Genomic DNA, 21084 nt, shown 5'->3' with positions numbered 1-21084 from the left:
ACCACAAACGCAAATCTTGGTTGCGCCTGAGAAACCCAAAATTTTTTATTGGTATATTCAAATGTTGATGTCTTTTATGACATCCGCCCTCATGTAGGCTGGTATATGCCATACTTATTTGTACGTGCAGATTTGTAAATCAACTTTAAATACCTTGCTGCTAATTAAATTAGTTCAATGTCAATGTGTCTGCGCTTTTCGCTCTCGTGCTCATTTGCCAATTGCAAATTATGACCGACTTCCTCTCTCTTTCCTACAATTCTTCTACTTCTTCATTTTCTCACTGAACATTTTTTGTATTATTTATGAAAAATTGCATAACTAATTAGTAGTGTAATAATATTTGTTGTTGCTATATACGCATTTTGGTAATTAGATTCATTTACACGCTTGTTACCCACAGACCTGTGTATTATGTGGCAACTCCATTACTGTGGCACATGACTGAAACTGCCAAACTAGTTTAACAATTATTTCAGTGAATGTTTTCCTTTGATCTTTCATTAAAACTTCCATTTATCACTTCTTGCTTCACTTTCCTTACGATATGTATTACTATAAATTACCCCACCTGGATTATCACTAGTGGGAGTGTGAAAATTCCATGTGGCGCTAAGACTCCGTTCGTGATTAAATATTTTCTGGCCATTTCGTGTAAAATTTACGTAACTACTTTATCTAGAACGCAAGGTTTGGACATAATTGAGCGTTAAGGGTCGGTACTGAGTTCGTAAAAAATTTTTTCATCTAAATTGTTCTCTTTTAGACGTGTGGTTTTCAATAAGGAAAAAACTCGTCTAATTTAATGTTATAGTTAAGCATTTAGTTTTAATGTGATGATAAGATATTTTATTTTAAAAATTATTTCGGGCAAGTGAGCCCCACAAGGACCTATTTTCGATTATTTTTCGCCGCAATTGTGGCGAACGTCAACAATACCGCGCCTAACATTCTCTGGCAGGGCGTTAATCGTCTTAGGCTAATCTGCGTACGCTAACGGCTTAACATAATTCCCAAAAAATACTCCAGCCGTGTTAAGTCGCACGATTTTGGAGGCCTACGGCGCGAGATAATACGCTCACAAAAAGTTTCCTTCAATAAACTGATTTTTTGTTGGCTGAAGTGCTGTCAATTTATCCACAAACAAGTAATTTATCATGGCTCTATAGCGTTCTTCAACGACATTAACATTATGCCTGCATTACGGCTTAACATTAACGTTTTGAGAATGAAACGACGGCGTGTGCTTTATCATTACTCTAAATGCGACAATTTTTTTTTTTTTTTTGTTTTAACCTACCCATTTAACCAAAAGTCCGAGTGTGTGTTCCGGATTAAGTCTGTCCATTTTATTAAACGCCGAACCAAACTTAGCATAAATCAAGTAACATCTGTAAAAAGGACCAACTCCAAAAAAAGCATTGCCCTATTGAAAACCACATGTCTAGAAAAACACCCATGACCTTCGAAACGACGTTATGAATACCATGAAAAGAGTTAAGGAAATCGTGCTTGAAACCCATTGTATAAACGCGATAGAGAGTCAAGAAAAACTCATTACAGTCCTGCATTTGCCATAAATCGTTAAATATTGTTCGCAACAGAGATCGCTCAAGCAACTCACTCTCTGTCTCTCTCTCTATTTGTTCCCCGTTACCTTTTCCTGTTCCCGAAACCAATATATCCGCTCCAATGAACGCGTGTTCAGTGAGGCCATTAAAAGGCTCCCGGTAGGGGAAATATATTTATTGCCAGTCAATGACCTCATAAAACTAGAAAAAACGTTAACTTCGGCTGCACTGAAGCTAATATACCCTTCACAGGTGCATTTCTTTTAGTAACTATGTGTCCAGTTTGTATGGAAGCTATATGCTATAGTAATCCAATCTGAACAATTTCTTTTGATATTAAATTATTTCTGTAAACAATAACTCATACCAAATTTCCGATCATTCAGTTTGTATGGCAGCTATATGCTATAGTTAACCGATCTGAACAATTTCTTCGGAGATTACATTGTTGACTTATAAAATAACCTGTGCCAACTTTTGTGAAGATACATTGTCAAATGTGAAAGTTTTCCATACAAGAACTCGATTCCGTTCGTTCAGTTTGAATGGTAGCTATATGTTATAGTGGTCCGGGTATCGGTAGTTCCGACAAATGAGCAGCTTCTTGAAGAGAAAATGACGTTTACTAAATTTCAAAACGCTATCTTAAAAACTGATTGACTATTTCGTCTATATATAGACAGACGGACAGACAGGCAGACGGTCATGGCTAAATCGACTCAGCTCAACATACTGATCATTTATATATATACTTTATAGGGTGTCCGACGCTTCTTTCTGGGTGTTACAAACTTCGTGACAAACTTAATATACCCTGTTCAGGATATAAAAAGTACCTGGAAATTGTTAATAAAACGAAAAATATTAAATTATTCAGCAATATTTATTTTGTCGTCCTCGAAACACATTTTATAAGCACTTTTTGGGATGGCCCTCAGCTCCTTCAGCGAATTCGGTCTTATTTTGGTATACGTTGGTGATCTAGTGAATACGTTAGAGATCGATGGTATTCATTGTGTTTTTTACTTTAAATTTGGTCAGAATCGTACTGTTTTTGAAAAAAATTCAGCCTTATCGCGATGCGCTTATCATCGTGTAAAATCCATGAATTGTTCTTCCACAATTCCGGCCGTTTTCGACGTATGTTCTGACGCAAACACCTCAATAGCCCAAATAGAATTCCTTTTTGACCGTCTGTCCCTTCGTAATAAACTCATGACCAAATGAAGAATATCGAAAAACACAATGAGCATCAACTTGATATTTGAGCGGCCTTGGCGTAATTATTTTGCTTTCAGCTCGTTTTTCCCCCCTCCATTCCAATGATTGTTTGCATGTCAAACTCATAAACCTTTGTCTCATCGGCAATTCTCCATAAATATGGGATTGGAATTCGCACGATAAAGCAAGTCCAAAAATATCTGTTTACGGTCGAGAAAGAACGCGTTCCATACTCTTTTGTCACAATGTATGTTCTGTTACATTTTCGATAAGAGAGCCTTCTTAGAATGTAGAAAGGGTGCAAAAAATAGAGTCAAAAACTTAAAATTATTTTATTTTCCAAATAAACATAGTCATTCAAGCGCTTATTTTGAAAAGAGATCTCAAGTAAGATTTTTGTCACTCATTCGTTTTACTTAAAAGTATGCAATTTCAGCATCCTCGACTTTCGTGATCTTACGGCCTCCGTCTTTCTATTTTGTATCCATCGATCAAAGTTTTTAACTCCTGTCATTCTCTTCATCTTTCGAACATTCCATGGTACATAATATACAGACTGTCAATTTTTCCTTGCCACTTCAAATTTCAAGAAAGATGATTTCTCGCCTTACTGCTCCAAAATCTCTTGAATACGTGAAATGATAAAACCTGAGAACTTCAAAAAAGATAAGAAGCCTTGACTTTGTTAATGTGATAATGGCAAATACAAAAGAAACGAAGAAGAAAAGCCATCGAGACAGTAGTTAGCGGTGGACAAATTCATATTTATGATTTTAAGAATCGGAAATGATTTTTTCAAAACTAATTGATGTTATACGCTCGTAAATTAACGAACTAACTTTACGAATTTGCAATGCAAATGAAATCGATTAAATATTAAGCAGCGAAGCTGAATTATATCATTGAAAGCGCGAAAAAAGTCAAAAGATGTATATGAATAAGGAATGAAAAGAATAAGCGTAAAACAATTTTTAAGAATTTCGCTTAAAAATCTTCATAGTGATGTTTTGAAGAGCAATCTGAGATTTAAAAAATTGTGTGCAAGGAATCGCGCCCCCTATTAAGTTTTATGTACATATTTTCCAAACCTCTAACTTAAATATATCAACTATATATGTTGAAAACGAATCTTTTCTGTACCTCCTCAGTCTATGTGAAAATAGGGGAATCGAACAACTACTCCCATTCCTCATATAACAATTAAGAGGTTACATGGGTGTCTTCGGGTAAAAAACAGCCCTTTTTTCAACAATTTTTTACTCATATAAAGAACTAGCAGCCCGCCCCGGCTTCACACCGGTATTAAACAATAATTTCTAAAGTCATAATTTTGTACACACTCTTCTACACATACTTTCTCGTTTTTGCGTGGGGTCATTAAAAATTAGTTAAATGAAGGAAATTCGAACATGAAAGTATATTTTATTTTGTGTTTTCCTAATTTCTTTTAATTTTTTTAAAGGGGCCTTTACTATATATTTTACCTTCTCTGCTCTTAAAAAATAATTTATTGGGTCCCTTTAAACGATATTTGATGTTAATTTATTTTGTGGCAGTAATATAAATTGATTTTCAGGACCTCCGACCCGCGATAGACCAACATACAGTTGGCAATGAGTAAAACATTATTTTCGTAGGTCAATCCCTAATAATACTAAAGCATTGCTGTTAAATTTGGATTACGATTAGTAATCAATTAGATTAAATTTGAAAAGGAATGGTATTGATTACATAATTCTCTTTTTAACAATTCCTGATTATTAATTAATTATGATTACAAATAATCCAAAAATAATTAAGATTAGTTAGGATTACGAGAAAACAATCAAAAATAATCAAAAGTAATCAAAAAAGTAATTGGCTACTTTCAAGGATTATTTTTGATTATTTTCGATTATTTTTAAAAAAATTTGAAAGCTCATTATTTTATATTTACATTTCGTTTTGAAAAATTTGCATTGAAAACATTCTGACACATCACCTTCATACCTGTACTTTGAAAAAGATCTATAAAGGATTTTTCTTCCAGAATGGAAAGGGGCAATGAACAATCAATCATTGCATGTAACAGTTTACCATCGAACTCAGATTGCATGTTACCGCCAAAAGGGCTACCTGTTTTATAACTTTTGTATGTTTTAAAACATTCACTATGCTTGACTTGCAAATGTTTGATGAAATTTGAAGTCACTTCACCGCTTCCTCTAATCACTCGATGACATGCAACGCACTTAGCACAAGTTGTCTTGTCGGAAATCTAACAATAAAAATTATAAATTCATAGTGTGCTTTAATTTAAAAACTAACTTTTTCCACTTCTGTGTAAAATTCTTCTTTGAAAATAATTTTTTGTGAATTCACACGGACTTTTTTTAGGGCCGGTCCTGATTTCGCACTTAATGAACTCTTTCGTTTACTTCCAGTAGTATTAAAGTCCAGATCTTCAATACTGTCGTCTGCAGAAAAATCGGTTTCGAAAACATGAACAGACATTTAGACCTAAAAATAAATTTTATTATTAAAAGTTAACAACAATTATGTTTAATACTCACAAGTACAATAGTTCACAATTAATGTTTTCCTTTTGCTAGTTAAACTCACACCCTTCTTTATGAATTAAAACGTGATTTCTTGGTGTCTTGCTACTTAATTTGGCACTCTTAAAATTACAACGGAGCTCAGTAGTAAAGCGAGTTAGTTATTATGTAGTACATATGTTTGTGTGAATGTTCAAATGCACACTGGGGAGCAGAAAGGAACGCATGTTTGCCTTTTTGAGACATTAGCATTTTTTTTCACGATACAATTTGGTATTCGGTCTTGTTTGTAGTTAGAGCGAAAGAATTTAAGCCGTTTCACCAATTAGGGGCATACTGCATCTATTAAAATTTCTAAACTATGGACTATATTGCATAGAGACTCATTCAGAAGAATATTACAATTCATATTTTCAATCGAAGCCCATAAGGGCGATGATATTAAGCATGTTTTGATGATATCTGCTCACGTACCTCTGTTAATGACAGGAAGAGTCTGTCGGAAATCCCCAGCAAATACAAAAATTATCCCGCCTATGAGAGCAAAGGAGTTTCTAAGGTCTTTTAATGTTGTGTCCACGGCCTCTATATGTGCTTTATAGCACATGGTGAATAAGTAATGATTTTTTTTAATTTACGCTCGTAAGTCGGTTAAAAATGAACATTTTCTGAATTTTTAGTCAGCTATAGCGACCGATTGAGTAATTCTCGAGAAATCTTGCCAACGACTTCAAAACGTGTTTAAAGACGGCGCACTTAGCCTAGCTAGCCTAGAGCGTACAAGTTCTTAAAGCAGTATCTCGAAACTATTACTCGGATCAATTTGAAAATTTAGGTCAATATTTTAGAGGTGTTCAAGAATTTAATAAGACAATGAAAATATTCGAGTTTTTGAAACCCCTCACCCCTTAAATTGAAATTGAAAATAAATAAATACATATGAACGTCATATGCATAAACTTCAACTGAAAACGGTACATAACATGATTATGTTACAGTGCGACATCCGCCTAAGTCGTGTCAAGCTGTCATGTTATTGTGTTTTATGTCGAGATCTTAAATTAATTGTACAAAATACAGCTAGTGCAAGAACTCACGCCTCTCGACGCTCCCAAACGACATCGCTTCGCTTTATGGGCTCTTGAAAAGTTCCAAGAAGATCCGGCGTTTTCGAGCCAAATTTTGTTCAGCGATGAGGCTCATTTAAGACTCAATGGTTATGTAAACAAGCAAATTTGCCGCATTTGGGACAAAGAACAACCTGAAGAAATTCAAAAGCTGCAATTTCATCCAAAATAATCTAAAAATTTAGTAGATTTCTTTAAAACGTTAGATGAAAATGTTTTTGACTATTATCCCTAAAATAATACTTCATATTAGGCAAATGAATCGATTTAGCCATGTCCGTCTGTTCGTTCGTCTGTATACATACATACATAATATGCATGTGCTTGTTTCGAAAACTTTTTCATTTGACAAGATATCTTCACGAAATTTGGCTTGGGATATTTTCTAAGGCAATAATTATATGTACAGATGTAGCATATATCTACCAAACTGAATGTTCAGAATCAAGTTCTTTAAGGAATCTTTTGTATTTTTTAAGGGTATATAACGTGTTTTGTTTTATGTATTATTATAAGTTAATTTTTCATATATCATTTTTTAATTTCCTTAGTAAAAAAGGCGTTACTATTTTTTTTAATTAAATTTTATTAAATCGCATAATTTTCGTAAATAAAAAACAATATAAAGTAACAATGAGTTATAATTAACAATTAATCAACGAGTTTTCGGCTTTATGCCACGTGTTACGCAATGCAACGTTAACAAATAACAACAAAACAATCCTAACAAATCCAGTTGCATTTGAAGCGTTGTCTTACAGACGCGCCGCAGCAGGCAGGTATTGGCTAAGTGGTGAGGATGCGCTACCGAGTTCCTCTGGTGGGGCAGCAATGGCTCTGTAGTTGTAGCTGCCATCGGGAGCAATACCGTCCAAAGAGCCGATAACCGAAGCCACAGGGGCGGTGCCTTCATCAGAGAATTCCTTAGTGCCGCCCAATTGGTCGTATTGGTCTGTGATGGGAATATTTTAATTGTGATTATTTAGCTTTTTTGTAATTTATGCTTTTGTGTGCTAAATATTTCCTTAAGTTGCATGCAACTCACCTTGAATTTCTTTCTGTGCTGCCTCAGCTTCCTCGGGTGTCTTGTATTTGATGAAGAATACTTCGGGTTTGCTGGGCACCGTTGGTGCTGGTGTGGCGAAGTCATTGGCGGTGAGTTCATTATCCTTTTTGCTGAGCACATAAATGACGGTCTTCTCCTCTTGTGGCGCGAATTCGGCTGACAATTTGCGGTTGTCGTTATCAGAATTTGGTGCCTTAATGAAGACGACACGATAGTTCTTCTGTGGACGTCCGATGACCAGGTGTTTTGGCTTGCCAGCGCCCTCAGTGTCTTCCGGCGCCGAAATCAAGTAGAATTGCTTGTGCACGCTGGGTGCTGGTGTTGTTGTGGCGGGCGGTAAATACTTCTCGCCACCACGTGTTGAAGGCACGAAACTGCTGGCGGCTGGCTGGGCGCCATAACCGTAACCGAATTGTGGCGCAGCACTGACGGCGGCAATTGTTGCCAAACAAGCGAGCAATACAAAAGAACGCATTGCGAAATAGATTGTTTAGAATTAGTCCTTTCTCGAAATTGGAGATATAATATTAGGTGTTTGATAATATTTTGATTTTCACTCAAAATCATACACTACACTTCACTGCACTGAATGTGTTGATCCTCTAAGAGGCTTACGGTTGCACTGCTTGACCTGTCTGCCTTGCAATATCATTTTATATGCGAATTGTTACGCTTTTCGCACTACAAAATTCGCGAAATCAATGCAAATTTGCAAATTTGCGCTTCGAAGTGGGCGATCAAAGGCGGCGGCGCTAATGTCGATCGCCGGCGTGCGCAGTTCGGTTGACAATTTTCGCGTCAAAATGTGAGCGCTGATCGCATTATGCTGCTCGCCAATAGATATTTGCTTAAAAGCATCTGCAGCAACACAAACAATCATAAAAGTGTTTAGTCTTGCTGCAACAACAATATGCGCTGATCGCGTATCAAATCGCATCAGTCATTAAAGCGATGCTGACCTGCTGCACCCTCGGCATTTGTCAACCGCAATCTTTATTTTTGCACTCTTTTTCATCTAAATTTAACTTAATTAATTGCCGCTTTATTTCCGCTACACTCTAGTTCAGTTCATATGCATACATATGTAAACTTCACACATAATAAACTAAACGAATTATGTTGCATACTTTCGAGCGTAAAATTCGCTATGATTTTAGTTTGTTTTTTCAAGGCTAATCACTCCTAAACTGCTCAATTGCTACCTGTATTGAGTGCCCTCATACTTTTATGGTGCACTTTAGTCGTCTGCCCATTGTGTTGTCGCCTTCCTTATGTCTGTCTCTTTGTTGTCAAACAATGTCTAATCCCTCATCAAAAACTTTGATTTTTGTTAAATTCGTATTGGTTATAAAATTTGTGTGTTCTTGCTGTCGAAATGATGGCAAAATTGAATTTAAATGTGTTCGCTCATAAAATTAATGATGAACTACTTTGTGCCGCTTCTTAGTCAAAACAGAATCGATCATAAAATAGATGATTATAGTTGTTAGTGTTAGATGAGCGTCATTCAAATATCTATTTTATTCGAAATGGTTTCAATCTCGCTGTTCCTGAGTAAACACTCGGAAAAAATAATATCACTTAAGCTCTTTGGATTTTTCTTTTTCAATAGTGACAGTCCAAATTTGGTTTGAGTAGTTTCAAAGTAGTCTCATTTCGGGCTTTGAAGAACCACCTACTGGTGCTATATCTGAGATAGTCCATTGGGATGGATTACATGGGTCCTATACTCAATTAAATACTGGTCATAAGAAAATTGTCAGCACTGTGGGTCCTACGTTTACTCATTTCGGAAAACCAGCGAAACCTTGATAACCGTCGACAAAGTATGGACTACACTAGAGGTCAAGGAGCAGTTGAGATAGTGGTTTCATCGGCGAACAGAATTTCGAAAAAATTACCCAATTTGGCCAAAGAAAATTATATCGAGAAAAAAGAGACTATGCTTTATACTAATAAAAGGCAATTCATTATTATTTTTTTTTCAAAAGGTGGTTTTAGTATCCAGTATATCGCGTGGTGTAAGTGAGACGGTTTCGCTTTATTGCGTTAGAAAGATTAGATTTGTACAAAAACATTTTGCCAATAATCGTTTGGAACAATTAAAAAAGTTTGGTTGCAAAAAGAAGCACGGTTTATGAGTGTCACAGGAGTTAACGCAAAAAAACCTCATGGACCGATCTGCACATCACAGTTGAATCGCAATAAAATCGATCCATTTCTGAAATGGATGCTTGCTGATAATAAATAGTTCGTCACTTAAGACAGCTACCATTGGGAGGGTTTCGCTATGTGTTTTATGGGATTGGCAGGAATTAAACTCTTAATTCATATCCGTACTGTCAACAATTAGACTGAAGTAAGCAATCGCCCAAAAGTGACCAGATTTGGCTAATGGTAGAGGATTGTGTTCCATCAGGACAACGACAAGCATCAATAGTGAGTTACCAGAAGCTCTCGGAGCTAAGTTGGGTGACTATTATGCACACTTCTTATAGGTCGAACCTGGTAGCAAGTGATATACGCTCCTGTCCATGGCGTATGGATTTGCTGGTGAAAAATTCGCCTCTAGAGAAGTTTGGATTCGATTGTCCCTGGCTTATGCAAAAGTGACGAAAAGTTCGAATGGTAATAAGTTCTTGAACAAAACCGTGCATATTTCACCTAAATCGGATCAATCTAACCAAATAAATAGTTATAGTACATTTAGTACAAAGATAATGGATTTCTTTTTACTTTAAGGGGTTATATCCAATTGCGAGGCAGAAAAAACGCGTTTTTTTTGTGAAGAGGCAAGAGGCATTTTATTTTATACTTTAATGGAAAAAATGTACTTAAACAGAATTTAATGTACTTTAACTAACAATCAGCGGTTTATGAAAAAAAATATTGGATCCTCTAGCTCCTGTAGATGATCTGCGGAGAGATGTCCACAAAAAGTGCTTGGCGGTGAGCAAGATATCTCTGGTCCAAATTATCTGAAAACCAAAAACCAAAAATATTTAGTTTTGTGATAAATAAATACAGGTAATGATCGAAGGTCTAGTCAAAATTTAGATTTTTGACAAAATGGCGGCTGTTCAAAAAAGAAATTCAGTTTTTCATGAAAATTTTTCACTTTAAAGTGGCTTAAAAAATCGAAATTATTGTCCAAAACCTTATTCTTTCGATCATTACCTGAAAAATATATCTGAGTAAGTCGTGTGAAAATTTCAAACCGATCGGTTTAGCGGTTTCGGAGAAATTTTGCTCACCGACTCTGAAAACACGGTTTTGAGATAAACGCGTTTAAAGTTTCGGGAACGGCTACTCCGACTCGTGCTCCGCCTACTTTCGAACGCTCATATCTCCGAAACTAATTTTCGGATCGATTTGAAATTTTCAGAGAATATTCTTGAATATATGTACATTCGAACAATCGATTTTTTGAAAATCACAAGTGGATATAACCCCTTTAATTTTGACCAACCTCTAAGCAGTTGAAGCAATATTTTTTTAAATCAGGAATACTCTTGAATCGTTGCTATTATGTTCTACCAAAAGGAAATTGATTTTAGAGTAATATTGGAGGGCATATCAAGACACAATGGTGGTTTTTATTAAAGTTATACCTAACCCTCTAAAATATCTATTTTATATTTATTAAACTACTAGGGGTCCGGCCTGGCGTTGCTGCGGTATACATACATTTTATACTATTATTAATATAATAAACTATTAAATACAGAGAAAATTTTATTTACTAATAAGGCGAAAACGATTTTGTCGGTATAAGAATCCAAGGGATTGTAGTACTTGAAATTTAATTTTAAATATGTTCCTACAAATAAATTTCATAGGATAACGAACATAAGGCGGCTTTCTCAATGTTTCTGGTTTCCAGCGTTTCTGTTCAGTTAATAGAGTTGTTCGCTTAATAAGGCGTCCATTTAAGAGAGCTTTCACTGTATTCTTTATTTATGAATTTTAGCTGTCCTATCTTCTAAGTTGGTTTGAGCTGAACCCAGTGTGCTAAATTTTACTAAAATCGGTTCAGTAGTTTAGGAGTCCATCGCGGACAAACAACGTGACACGTACTTTTTGTATATAAAGATGAATTTTATCTTTATTTTTTGATTTATTTTATTTTATTTTTTTATTTTGTTTAGTATTTTATAATAATATTTATTATTATAATTTTTTTAAAATAATTTTCATAACTTTTACTATTATAATTTTTTTATATTTTTTGTATTTTTTTATTAGCATTTTTTTCAATTTTTATTTTTTTATAGATATCATTTTTTAATAAAAATTTGCAAGAATTTTTTTAAGTGATGTCTGTTTTACACATACTAAAGTGACAATCATGATATTGATATTGACCTTTAGTATCACTTTAGTATTGGGTATTTCCAACAGCAGCGCTGAATTCGAAACTAGGCTATAAATAATCAATAGAAATATCAAATTTTGTTGGTTTTCTGCCGAAGGAATTCAACAAAGATGCTAACTGTATACGGTTCTGAATTTGGCAGAATCGCATACATAAAAGGGAATACAAAGCTAATTAGGAAATCTGAAAAAGAGATATGCAAATATTTCTTGGATTTTCCCCGAGCCCAACACGTATTTAGTTACTAACACAATTCGTATGAATTTCGATTTCAATTTATTTAAAACAAGAAAACAACATTTAACAAATAAAAATAACAACAGATATAACAAAGAATGTGCGCAAATAACGAATACGCTTGTCACAGATTCCGCTTAACTATTAATCAACATTGCTAACTAAATACTAAATTCCAAGTAGGTCGTAAATTTTCATATCAAATTCCAATTAAACCTTCAAGAAAGATGGCAAATATTGAGGGCTGGGCTGTTGTGGCTGCTGTGGCTCTGCCAAATTGGCGCTGCCGCCGTTCACTTGGCGATAGTTGTAGCTGCCATCAGGGTTAAGGCTGTCCAAAGCGCCAACCACGGAGGTGATGGGTGCAGTGTCTTCACCGAATTGGTTGTTGCCGCCCAATTGATCGTATTGATCTGGAAGAGAGAAAGCAATAGAAGCTTGGTTAAATATATGCTGTTTTTTTGCCGGAAATCATATATGGTATATAGGCTGATATAATTACCTTAAGCTTTGTACGACAAAATTTTTTACTCGCGCCCGTTTAAATGCTCAACACTTACCCTGAATTTCCTTCTGTGCCTGTTGTGCCTCCTCGGGTGTCTTGTATTTGATGAAGAAGACCTCTGGTTTGCTGGGCACAGTTGGTGCTGGTGTGCCAATGTTGGCGGCATCGATATCTTCACCCTTCTTGTGCAACACATAGATAACGGTTTTCTCTTCTTGTGGCGCGAATTCGGCAGAGTACTTAACATTATCGGGTGTGGGTGCCTTAATGAAGATCACACGGAAATTCTTTTGTGGTTTGCCCAAAACCAAGTGCTTCGATTTGGTGGCATTATCTTCCGGTGCCGAGATGGTGTAGAATTGTTTGTTGATGAGTGGCGCCTGTTGTTCGGACTCGGGTGGTAGGTATTTGTCACCACCACGTCCGCCGCCATGGCTTAGGGAGTTACCATTGCCAATGGCACCACCACCAATACCGGGCGCAACACCACCGCTGCCGCCGAGGACTCCATTGCTGCCGCGTGCGGTTAATCCACTGGCACTGCCTGCTGGTTCGTATCCATATTGTGGCGCGGCTGTGGCGCTAACGGCGAAGAGTGCGAGTGCTACGATCAGGAGACGCATTTTTTCAATTATTTCAGTTATTTTTTTATATAAAAAATTTTCAATATTTCACAAAACACTTGGGTATCACCGTTCGCGTTCGTATTTTTTCAATATTCGAATTGTTTCGATATTTTTATATTTGTTCGTTCGATTTGGCGCGTCACACCGCGTTGATGCTTAAGTATCGAATTGAGATGGTTTACTGGATATAGGCCTATTGATCTACATAGTTTATATACAAAGTGGGGGTCGCCGTTTCGTTCGCCTTTACATTGGCTGCTGCATAAATTGAGCATATCTTCTGCGCTTCTACAGCACCGATTTAAAATATGCAGATTTGCTACTTTGTGTCTCTGTATTTGTCCACCATTGAAGCCTATTTACTTTTTGGTGTTTTTTGTTGTATTTTTTTCGTTTTTCTTAGGCCTATTGCTATTGTCAGCACCTTTGTTTCTGCTGCCATATGGTCTTATATTAAAAGTGTGACACTTTACTCTTTGTTGCCATATACGAAAATTGAGGTAATCCAAGTGAGTGAGCCAAATCATATGAATTCCAACTTGCTGTGCTGCACAAAACGTTTTAAACATCACCATTGTTGTTGTTATTGTATCAATAAGGGTTGAGGCTTTTTAGTTGTGTACTTCGTTGTTGTGCTAGTTTTTTGGTGTTTTTGTTGCTTTTTGTGCTGGTTCTGGTTTCTGTTCAAATTCACACTCTCATTTTACACATGTTCATGAGTTTGTTTGGATCTATCATTTTACTTTACAATAAATGTCTTGAGTTCGGTCCATTGTTCGGCTAATGCAGCTGGATAATTAATTAGTTGGTGATGCACTAAACGGGTTGGCAATTAATGGCATTTCAGTTGTCAAATTTATTTTGTTAAATTTTTTTTGTTATCTTGTACACCCACAGATGGTTGCATTTGTATTTTAATATATATGTATGTTTGCTTGTTTGGAATTTGTTTTTCATGTAGGCGAACAAATTTTGAAGACATGTTGCATTTAAAACTATGTATCTGGTGGTCCTTAGCTGGTATCTAGTTTTTCGTACGCTTTGGTACTTGTAATACCGATTCATACTATACTTTTCCTGATGTTCATACATCAAAACTTAGAACCCTTTTAACTGTCACAATAAAATCTTAAAGACTTAGTTTGCTACTGAAAAATCGGCCAATGTGGATCCATATCTCTCCTATAGCCTAAATTATCTTTACTCTATTGAAAAGTCCCCGCTTTATTTTCGACAAAATTCGTTTTTTTCAACATAGTTCCCTTCAAGGATGATACATAGATTATAGCGACCCTCAAACTTTGTGATACCATTTTTGTAGTATGATTTGTTCTTTGCTTCAAAATAGCCCTTAGTTTCGGCGATCACCTCTTCATTCGATGAAAATTTCTTCCCAGCGGTCTGAGAATAAAGCCGTTGGGGCCAGATTCGGAGAATACGTGTGGTGGTGTATGCAGAAGCAATTCGAAGCCCAATTCACGGACTCTTGCCATCGTTTTCACTGACTTGTGACACAGTGCATTGTCTTGGTGAAATAACACTTTCGTTTTCTTCAAATACAGCGATTTCGTCATTCAAATATATTCCACGCGCATCCCAAAATATAGACGCAAAAACATTGCCAGCCGAGTGTTGTGTTATTCCACGCTTTGGAGCTGATTCATCGTGCGTAGGTCACTCGAAGGAAGACGAAAAAACTCGGGTTTATTACGCTTGAAAATACAAACACTTCTCCGAATCATCACGTCGTCGTTGCTTCGGCACTTACTTAGCATAGAGCTTTCTCATACCAAATATTCGTGAATGATACGATGTACACGTGCATTTGATATCCTTAGAATGCTTATTATCTCGAAAAACTTCATTTTACGGTCATTCAAAGTTATCTTGTGAACTTTTTTGATGTTTTTGTCGGTTAGAACCACTTTTGGGTGTCCAATTTACTTGCGATCAACATTGAAAAAATTGATGTAGCAAAAAAGCAATCGCTGAGAGAAATTTGGAAAAACTACAATATCATGAAATCTGTAGAAAAAATAAACCTTTCTTGCAATAATATATTAAAAAGGTCTTTGAAATTGTTATCGAAGAATATTTGGCGAGATTTAAGTAAGAGCGAAGACATGGCACACTGTCGATATGGATGAAATTGTGAAATTAGCAAAAAAAACTGGTTCAGATGAGGTAAATATGGAAGACGTTGAAGATATTGTTCAAGAAAAAGCAGCTAGTATTCCCAATTATGAGCTAAAGGCTCTAGCTGAGCATGAAGAAAACAAAAATATTGACGATAGTGATTTCGAAGAAGATAAAAAGAACATTCGATGGCGGTTGTAAAATGCAGTTTGGTCGCTATATATGAAATGTTGTTCAAAGATTAGTTAGAATCTTTATCCACTTATCAACAACTTTTAAAGGAACGCAGAAGGAAAATGCGAAATGCTTTTTGTCAAGACGGCATGTAATGTAGCATGCTTTCTTGACAAAAAGGCAGAAAAACACAAAGTAGACCCTTATATTGTTGGTTATTGGTTTTTGTAAGAAATAATTGTTTGGTTTGATTTTTTTTAATATAATTATTAAATTGACTACCTTATCAATTTTCTATCCATCTTCCCCAGATTCCTCTATTTTCATGTTAAGATAGCCTCGGTTAGTGCTGCTTCCTATTACGCTCTACTTTGACAGAACCTATCCTATGCGTTAAGTAAGGTCTAATGTAAAATTATTTTGTCACTCTCATAAAAACCTTCGTTCCTATTTTGCAAAAAGTTGGCAGGTCTGGACTATGAAGTGAATGCATAAATATCTCCCAACCAAGCTCTCGGAGTTTCTGGCGTATGACTATCGATACGAGTGGCCTGGCATTGTCTTGATGGCATACAATTCCTCTCTTGGTCGTTTCTAAGCGATATATTCTTTCATACGGTCCAATTGTTGACATTACAGGTCCGAATTACTTCTGACTTTTCTGATCGTCAACTCTGGCTTAGGCACCGTTTTCGGAAGCTCATCGCAATTCGACTACGACCTTTTGCGATTGACATTTTCATAAGCTATCCACTTTTTATCACCAGTAACCATCCGCTTCAAAAATTTTTCGATTTTGTAGGGATTCAACAGCGCCGCAGATAGGAATTCGGCCATCTTTTCCCTCTGCTCATTCATTACTAAGCCAATAGTTTTTTTTAATGCGAAATCTTATTTTTCTTACACCATAGAATAAACCGATTGCATTGATTAACAGCTCGGTTTTGGATAGATGGATAATAAAAAATCACCGAATAAAATAATTTCTTCAATTATTGATACTCATAATGCTACAGTTAGTCAGTTATCACGCATATTTTTGGTATCCAGGCTGATTTGGCTCAATTACTACTTTGGTGTTTCAGTTTCATTCTTGACCATGCGTTAGATGACTACCCCTTAATTCCCTTTCCAAGTAGTAAATTATACAAGCTCATTAATTACGGATTTTCATACATTTGGTAGCAAAGTATAATATATGTATATAACACCACAGATTATAAATATTAAGAAATATAATTAGATAAAAGCAACGTCTCTGCAAGAAACTTAAAATATATATCTAAAACTTCTCACCTTGAAGTGATCGAAAACCAATAATAAAAATCAATCGAAAATACTAAATACAATAACCTTTCCGAGAATATCGTAACTAAGATTCTTTAGTTATTTTAAGCACCGGAATGTGACTGCCCTTGAACTTGGTTCGTTAACCTTGCGAATTTTTTTCATATCTGAATCAAGCAGACAACAATCGTAGGCAGATTTGGCGAACGACGGAAGCATTGTGTTTTACCTATAAAATCAGATCGGAAGCCATAAAAGTGCTTGTCACCCAATAGTTGGTAATGCATATACGTAGATTTGTGTCTTATAAATTTAGACTTTATTGTTAATGATTTATTCAAGTTTATTAACACATCATCGCGGTGTGCTTTTAATTGTAGTCTCATAGCATAATTTTGCATAAAAATTACTTCAGATTTTTTCTTCTCTTCATACAACTAACTTCCGAATGACAAATGTTACCGCTAAAAGTTGCGCTTTGTCGAAGAGCCGAGTATACGAGTTCTATTCGTGTGCCGATTCGCCTCTAATATCTGCGCTCTAGCTCTAGCTCTCTCTCTTTCTTTCTCTCTCGTGTGCTTACCAATCTTGTAAGATTTTTCGCTTTGTTTTACGATTTTACTTTGATGAGTTATTTGCTTTTGTTTTTCTTTTCTTTTGTGTTGTATGACTTAGTTTTGCATAATTTAGCCATTATACAAATTAGTCTAGCTAATGGAGAAAAATAAAACTTAAACGCCTAACTGAGATCTGTATTATTAAATTATATTTCGGATGTTACTGTTGTTGTAATCTTCTTGTTTTATTTCTTATCTCAAAGTATACAAATCTTCAAATCTTCAAATTTGCCAATTTAAGTTTTTGTTTTGATGTAATAAAATATACCAAAAACACCGAATTTATCTGCGTAATTTATTCAGAGTCTGGGTATTTTGCATAAAAAATTGTGTTATTCTTAATTTCTTAATTTGGGGAATACCTATGAATTGGCCTTCATGCGTTGGCATTCGGTTATGAATATGGAAGCAGTTAAATTGTTAATATAACGGGTGTTTGGGACTATTTTATTGCTAAGCATTCTAATTTAATAATATTTAGAAATGACTTTTAAGTTCTGTTCGGAAATTATTGGTAAAATCTGCAATTCTATTAATTTTAGAAAAATTTTCAGACAATATTTTTTTAATAAACAATTTTTATGCTACATATTTTCTTATTTTATATCGTTTTCTTTTTCTTTTTAGGTAAGTCGGAAAGTATTATGACTAAAATTTACCGTCGATTACCATCCGTTTGTAAGTTTATTTCCAATATTATTAAAAATCGTACAAAACACATTTTTATAATTAATAATGAACTCTCAATATGTTCTATCGTGCAAAAAAACTATTATAAACCTTTGAATAACTTAAACAATTGCATTGTTTAAACGTTTTGGAAACCTCAAATAAATATATTTCTAACCATGAATAGTTTCGAAACCGTGACGACGCCTTACAATTAAATTAGTATTTTAAGCAGGAATTTAATTTTTGTTCTGGGAACATGTTCGTTGGCATTTGAGAAACGAAAATCTACATAACAATAATGATCTGAGTGGGTTTAGGCATGTCCGTCTGCATATACAGGGTTTGTTCGGAAAGTAATAGAACTGATTTTCTTCGGCCGCGACTGTACTTCGGAGCGTGTGCGCACCGACTAGATTCGGTAGAGGGCGTTCCTAGCTAACTGTTGTCTCCGAGCGCCTGGAAAATCAGGACAAACATTTTCGCGCGACGTGTTTTACTGAGTGGTGCAAGCCGAAAATGCAGCGTTCATTAGACCTGAGGTACGCGATTAAATTCTGTGTGAAACTCGGTAAATCTGCGACAGGGATGTTTGATATGATCAAGCAAGCTTACCAAGATGTTGCTTTAGCAAAAAGTGGTGTGTTTCGGTGGCACCAGGCCTTTTTTGACAGCAAGGGCATCGTCCACCATAAATTGTTCCTCCTGGACAAACCGTCAAGTTTTACGTGGAAATCATCAAGAGACTCAAACGCAAGGTCAATCGGGTCCGACAACATTGTAGCCGATTGGAAGTTGCACCCCGACAATGCCCCGGCCTACACCAAGGCCGGCATTCCAACGCTTCCGCAGCCGCCCTACAGCCCAGATGTGGGCCCCAGACTTTTTTGTTTCCTTGCCTGAAAAGGCCAATGAAAGATAAGCATTTTGAGACGACAGAGGGGATCCAAGCAGCATGCAACTCGACTCTCAAGGCAATTCCGACGAATGCCTTAAGTGACACCTTCAATGCTTGGAAATCGCGCAGGCAGCGCTGTATCGACGCAGCAGAAGCCTATTTTGAAATTTTTTAAAGAATTGTTACGATTGGTTCAATACATTTTTTTAAATCGACTCAGTCTTATTACTTTCCGGGCAAACCCTGTCTGCTGAAAAGTCTCAGTTTTTTCATTAAGAAAACAGACGATTCGCTAACAGCTTTTCATTCCTCAGCCGACTGACACATTGGCGTGGTTAAGTTACTGGACGTAAAACTACCGCCGTTTTTATTTTTTTCCTTTGTATTTGTATTCGTATATTCATTGCTTGCATCCATATTGGTGCTGTATATATGTAGAGTTAGTATAAGAGTATAAGTTTTGTTTGCTTTACCGGAGTATACGCTAGATGTTCGTTAAATTTTAATTTGGAGTCCAATTTTACTCCCAGGTACTTCAGCTGCAGCTGTGAAGTAATCTCGCACTCTCCTAAGGTGAGCTCTATTCGTTCTTCAACCCTCCTGGTGCTTATGAGAAAAATTTCTGTTATATGCTCAGCCAGTTTTGGACTGACAGAAAGCACTCATTGCATTTGTTTTTTAGGCCGACTAATTGTTTAGCCACTGCTGCCACCATGAGACCGTCCGCTTATGCTATTAGTTTCACGTCTTTTGCTTGCTGTCTTCTTTGCACCCCACCATACATAAGGTTCCATAAGAGTGGACCTAATACTGATCCTTTAGGTACTCCACTCGAGATAAAGGAGCTCTTTGTGCCTTCGTCCGTATCAAAAACCAGCCATATATTTTTTAAAATAACTCGTTATAATGCTTCTGAGGTATTCAGGGGTGCGTATTTCATCCAGGGCTTTAATTATGTGCATTTTGCAGTGTTAAACGCATTTTTTAAATCGGGGGTAATCCGCACGCAGTACTTTTTGTGCCACCTTTCCATTTTTTTTGCCATTTACTGGACATTTTGCAGTATCGATGACTTCTCGTATCAGATGAAGGTTCTTTAGGTGGTTTCTTTGCTTTTGGGAGGAGAACCGAATGCTGTACTTTCCACGAGTCGGGAGATCACCTCTTCCTTTATACAAGCATTGTACATTTTAGCAAACAGTTGATGTTTTCAGCTTATAGCTTTATTCAGGGTTTTGTTGGGTATGCCATCAAATCGGATTGCTTTTCGGAAATAAAGTTTCGACTAATTTTCTCATAAAATAAGCATCTTTAGGTCGCTGCTGCTTATTTTTTTATCTCGGCATACAAATTTTATAAGCATTTCCCCAGGGTCAATGTTTGGTTCTTCACAGTGCTTCTCAAAACATAATTTTTTGCTTTGGGTAATTGCCAACTTTAGGAGCTCTTTGTGGCTTTTAAATTCTGAGGCGATTTTCGTTCGTTATATTCTGGTTACGCTGTAGACGATGTCTAACTGAATGAGAAAGCTTTCTCAACGTGGTAGTCTCCTCATTCTAATATATAGGCCGCCGTTTGTTCCTTTCGCAATGTAGATTCCAAGGCGGCGTCGTCATCGGCTACTTTTGATGCACTCCAGACTAGCTCAAACAGGTCTGCATCGAACTTCTATTGCTTCCAGCTTCGCCTTTGGTGGAGTTCCGGCTCTAGGGAGCTCTTTGGGCTATAATTGCCATATGATTACTACTTGTGTATATGTTTGACACCGCCCACTTAATGTGTCTGCTGATCGAATCATTTGCGACCAAAATGTCAATGGATCCTTTATTTCCTTTTTGAGACGTATTTTGCCTTCTACTGTTCATTATTGTCAGGACTTAGGAATTCTTGAATTAGCCGCCCTCGATAAATCTGCTCCATGCAGTCGAGCATGCAATAAATCTACCGCTTTCGTTTGTTAAAAATTTGTTCGTGAATATTTAACCAGGGTAATATTTTGAAGATGAAACTGCTCCTAAACAATGGCTTGTGGATTATT

At 36.1% G+C, this 21084-nt stretch overlaps 3 protein-coding genes and 1 long non-coding RNA gene across 5 annotated transcripts in view; 1 reads left to right on the top strand and 3 right to left on the bottom strand.

The window, feature by feature from the left end:
• LOC120773936 (protein gone early) overlaps positions 1–21084 on the top strand; it is an 89790-nt gene that overhangs the window by 48677 nt on the left and 20029 nt on the right. The window lies entirely within an intron of this gene.
• LOC120773945 lies at positions 4722–5590 on the bottom strand. Its single transcript, XR_005705205.1, has 3 exons — positions 5345–5590; positions 5100–5291; positions 4722–5049 (listed from the first exon to the last, which is right to left on the bottom strand). It is a non-coding gene; the product is annotated as an uncharacterized LOC120773945 (long non-coding RNA).
• Positions 7212–7997, bottom strand: LOC120773944. The gene is made up of 2 exons (XM_040103160.1): positions 7502–7997; positions 7212–7408 (listed from the first exon to the last, which is right to left on the bottom strand). The coding sequence occupies exons 1-2, from the start codon at positions 7995–7997 to the stop codon at positions 7212–7214; spliced, it is 693 nt and encodes a 230-aa protein (XP_039959094.1).
• Positions 12345–13262, bottom strand: LOC120773943. The gene is made up of 2 exons (XM_040103159.1): positions 12695–13262; positions 12345–12547 (listed from the first exon to the last, which is right to left on the bottom strand). Exons 1-2 carry the CDS (start codon positions 13260–13262, stop codon positions 12345–12347), a joined length of 771 nt encoding a protein of 256 aa, XP_039959093.1.

The sequence above is a fragment of the Bactrocera tryoni genome, chromosome 4 (assembly GCF_016617805.1).
Source record: "Bactrocera tryoni isolate S06 chromosome 4, CSIRO_BtryS06_freeze2, whole genome shotgun sequence".
Classification (NCBI taxonomy): domain Eukaryota; kingdom Metazoa; phylum Arthropoda; class Insecta; order Diptera; family Tephritidae; genus Bactrocera; species Bactrocera tryoni.
Note: the sequence above shows the minus strand (reverse complement) of the source record. Positions and strands in the feature narration are given on the sequence as shown.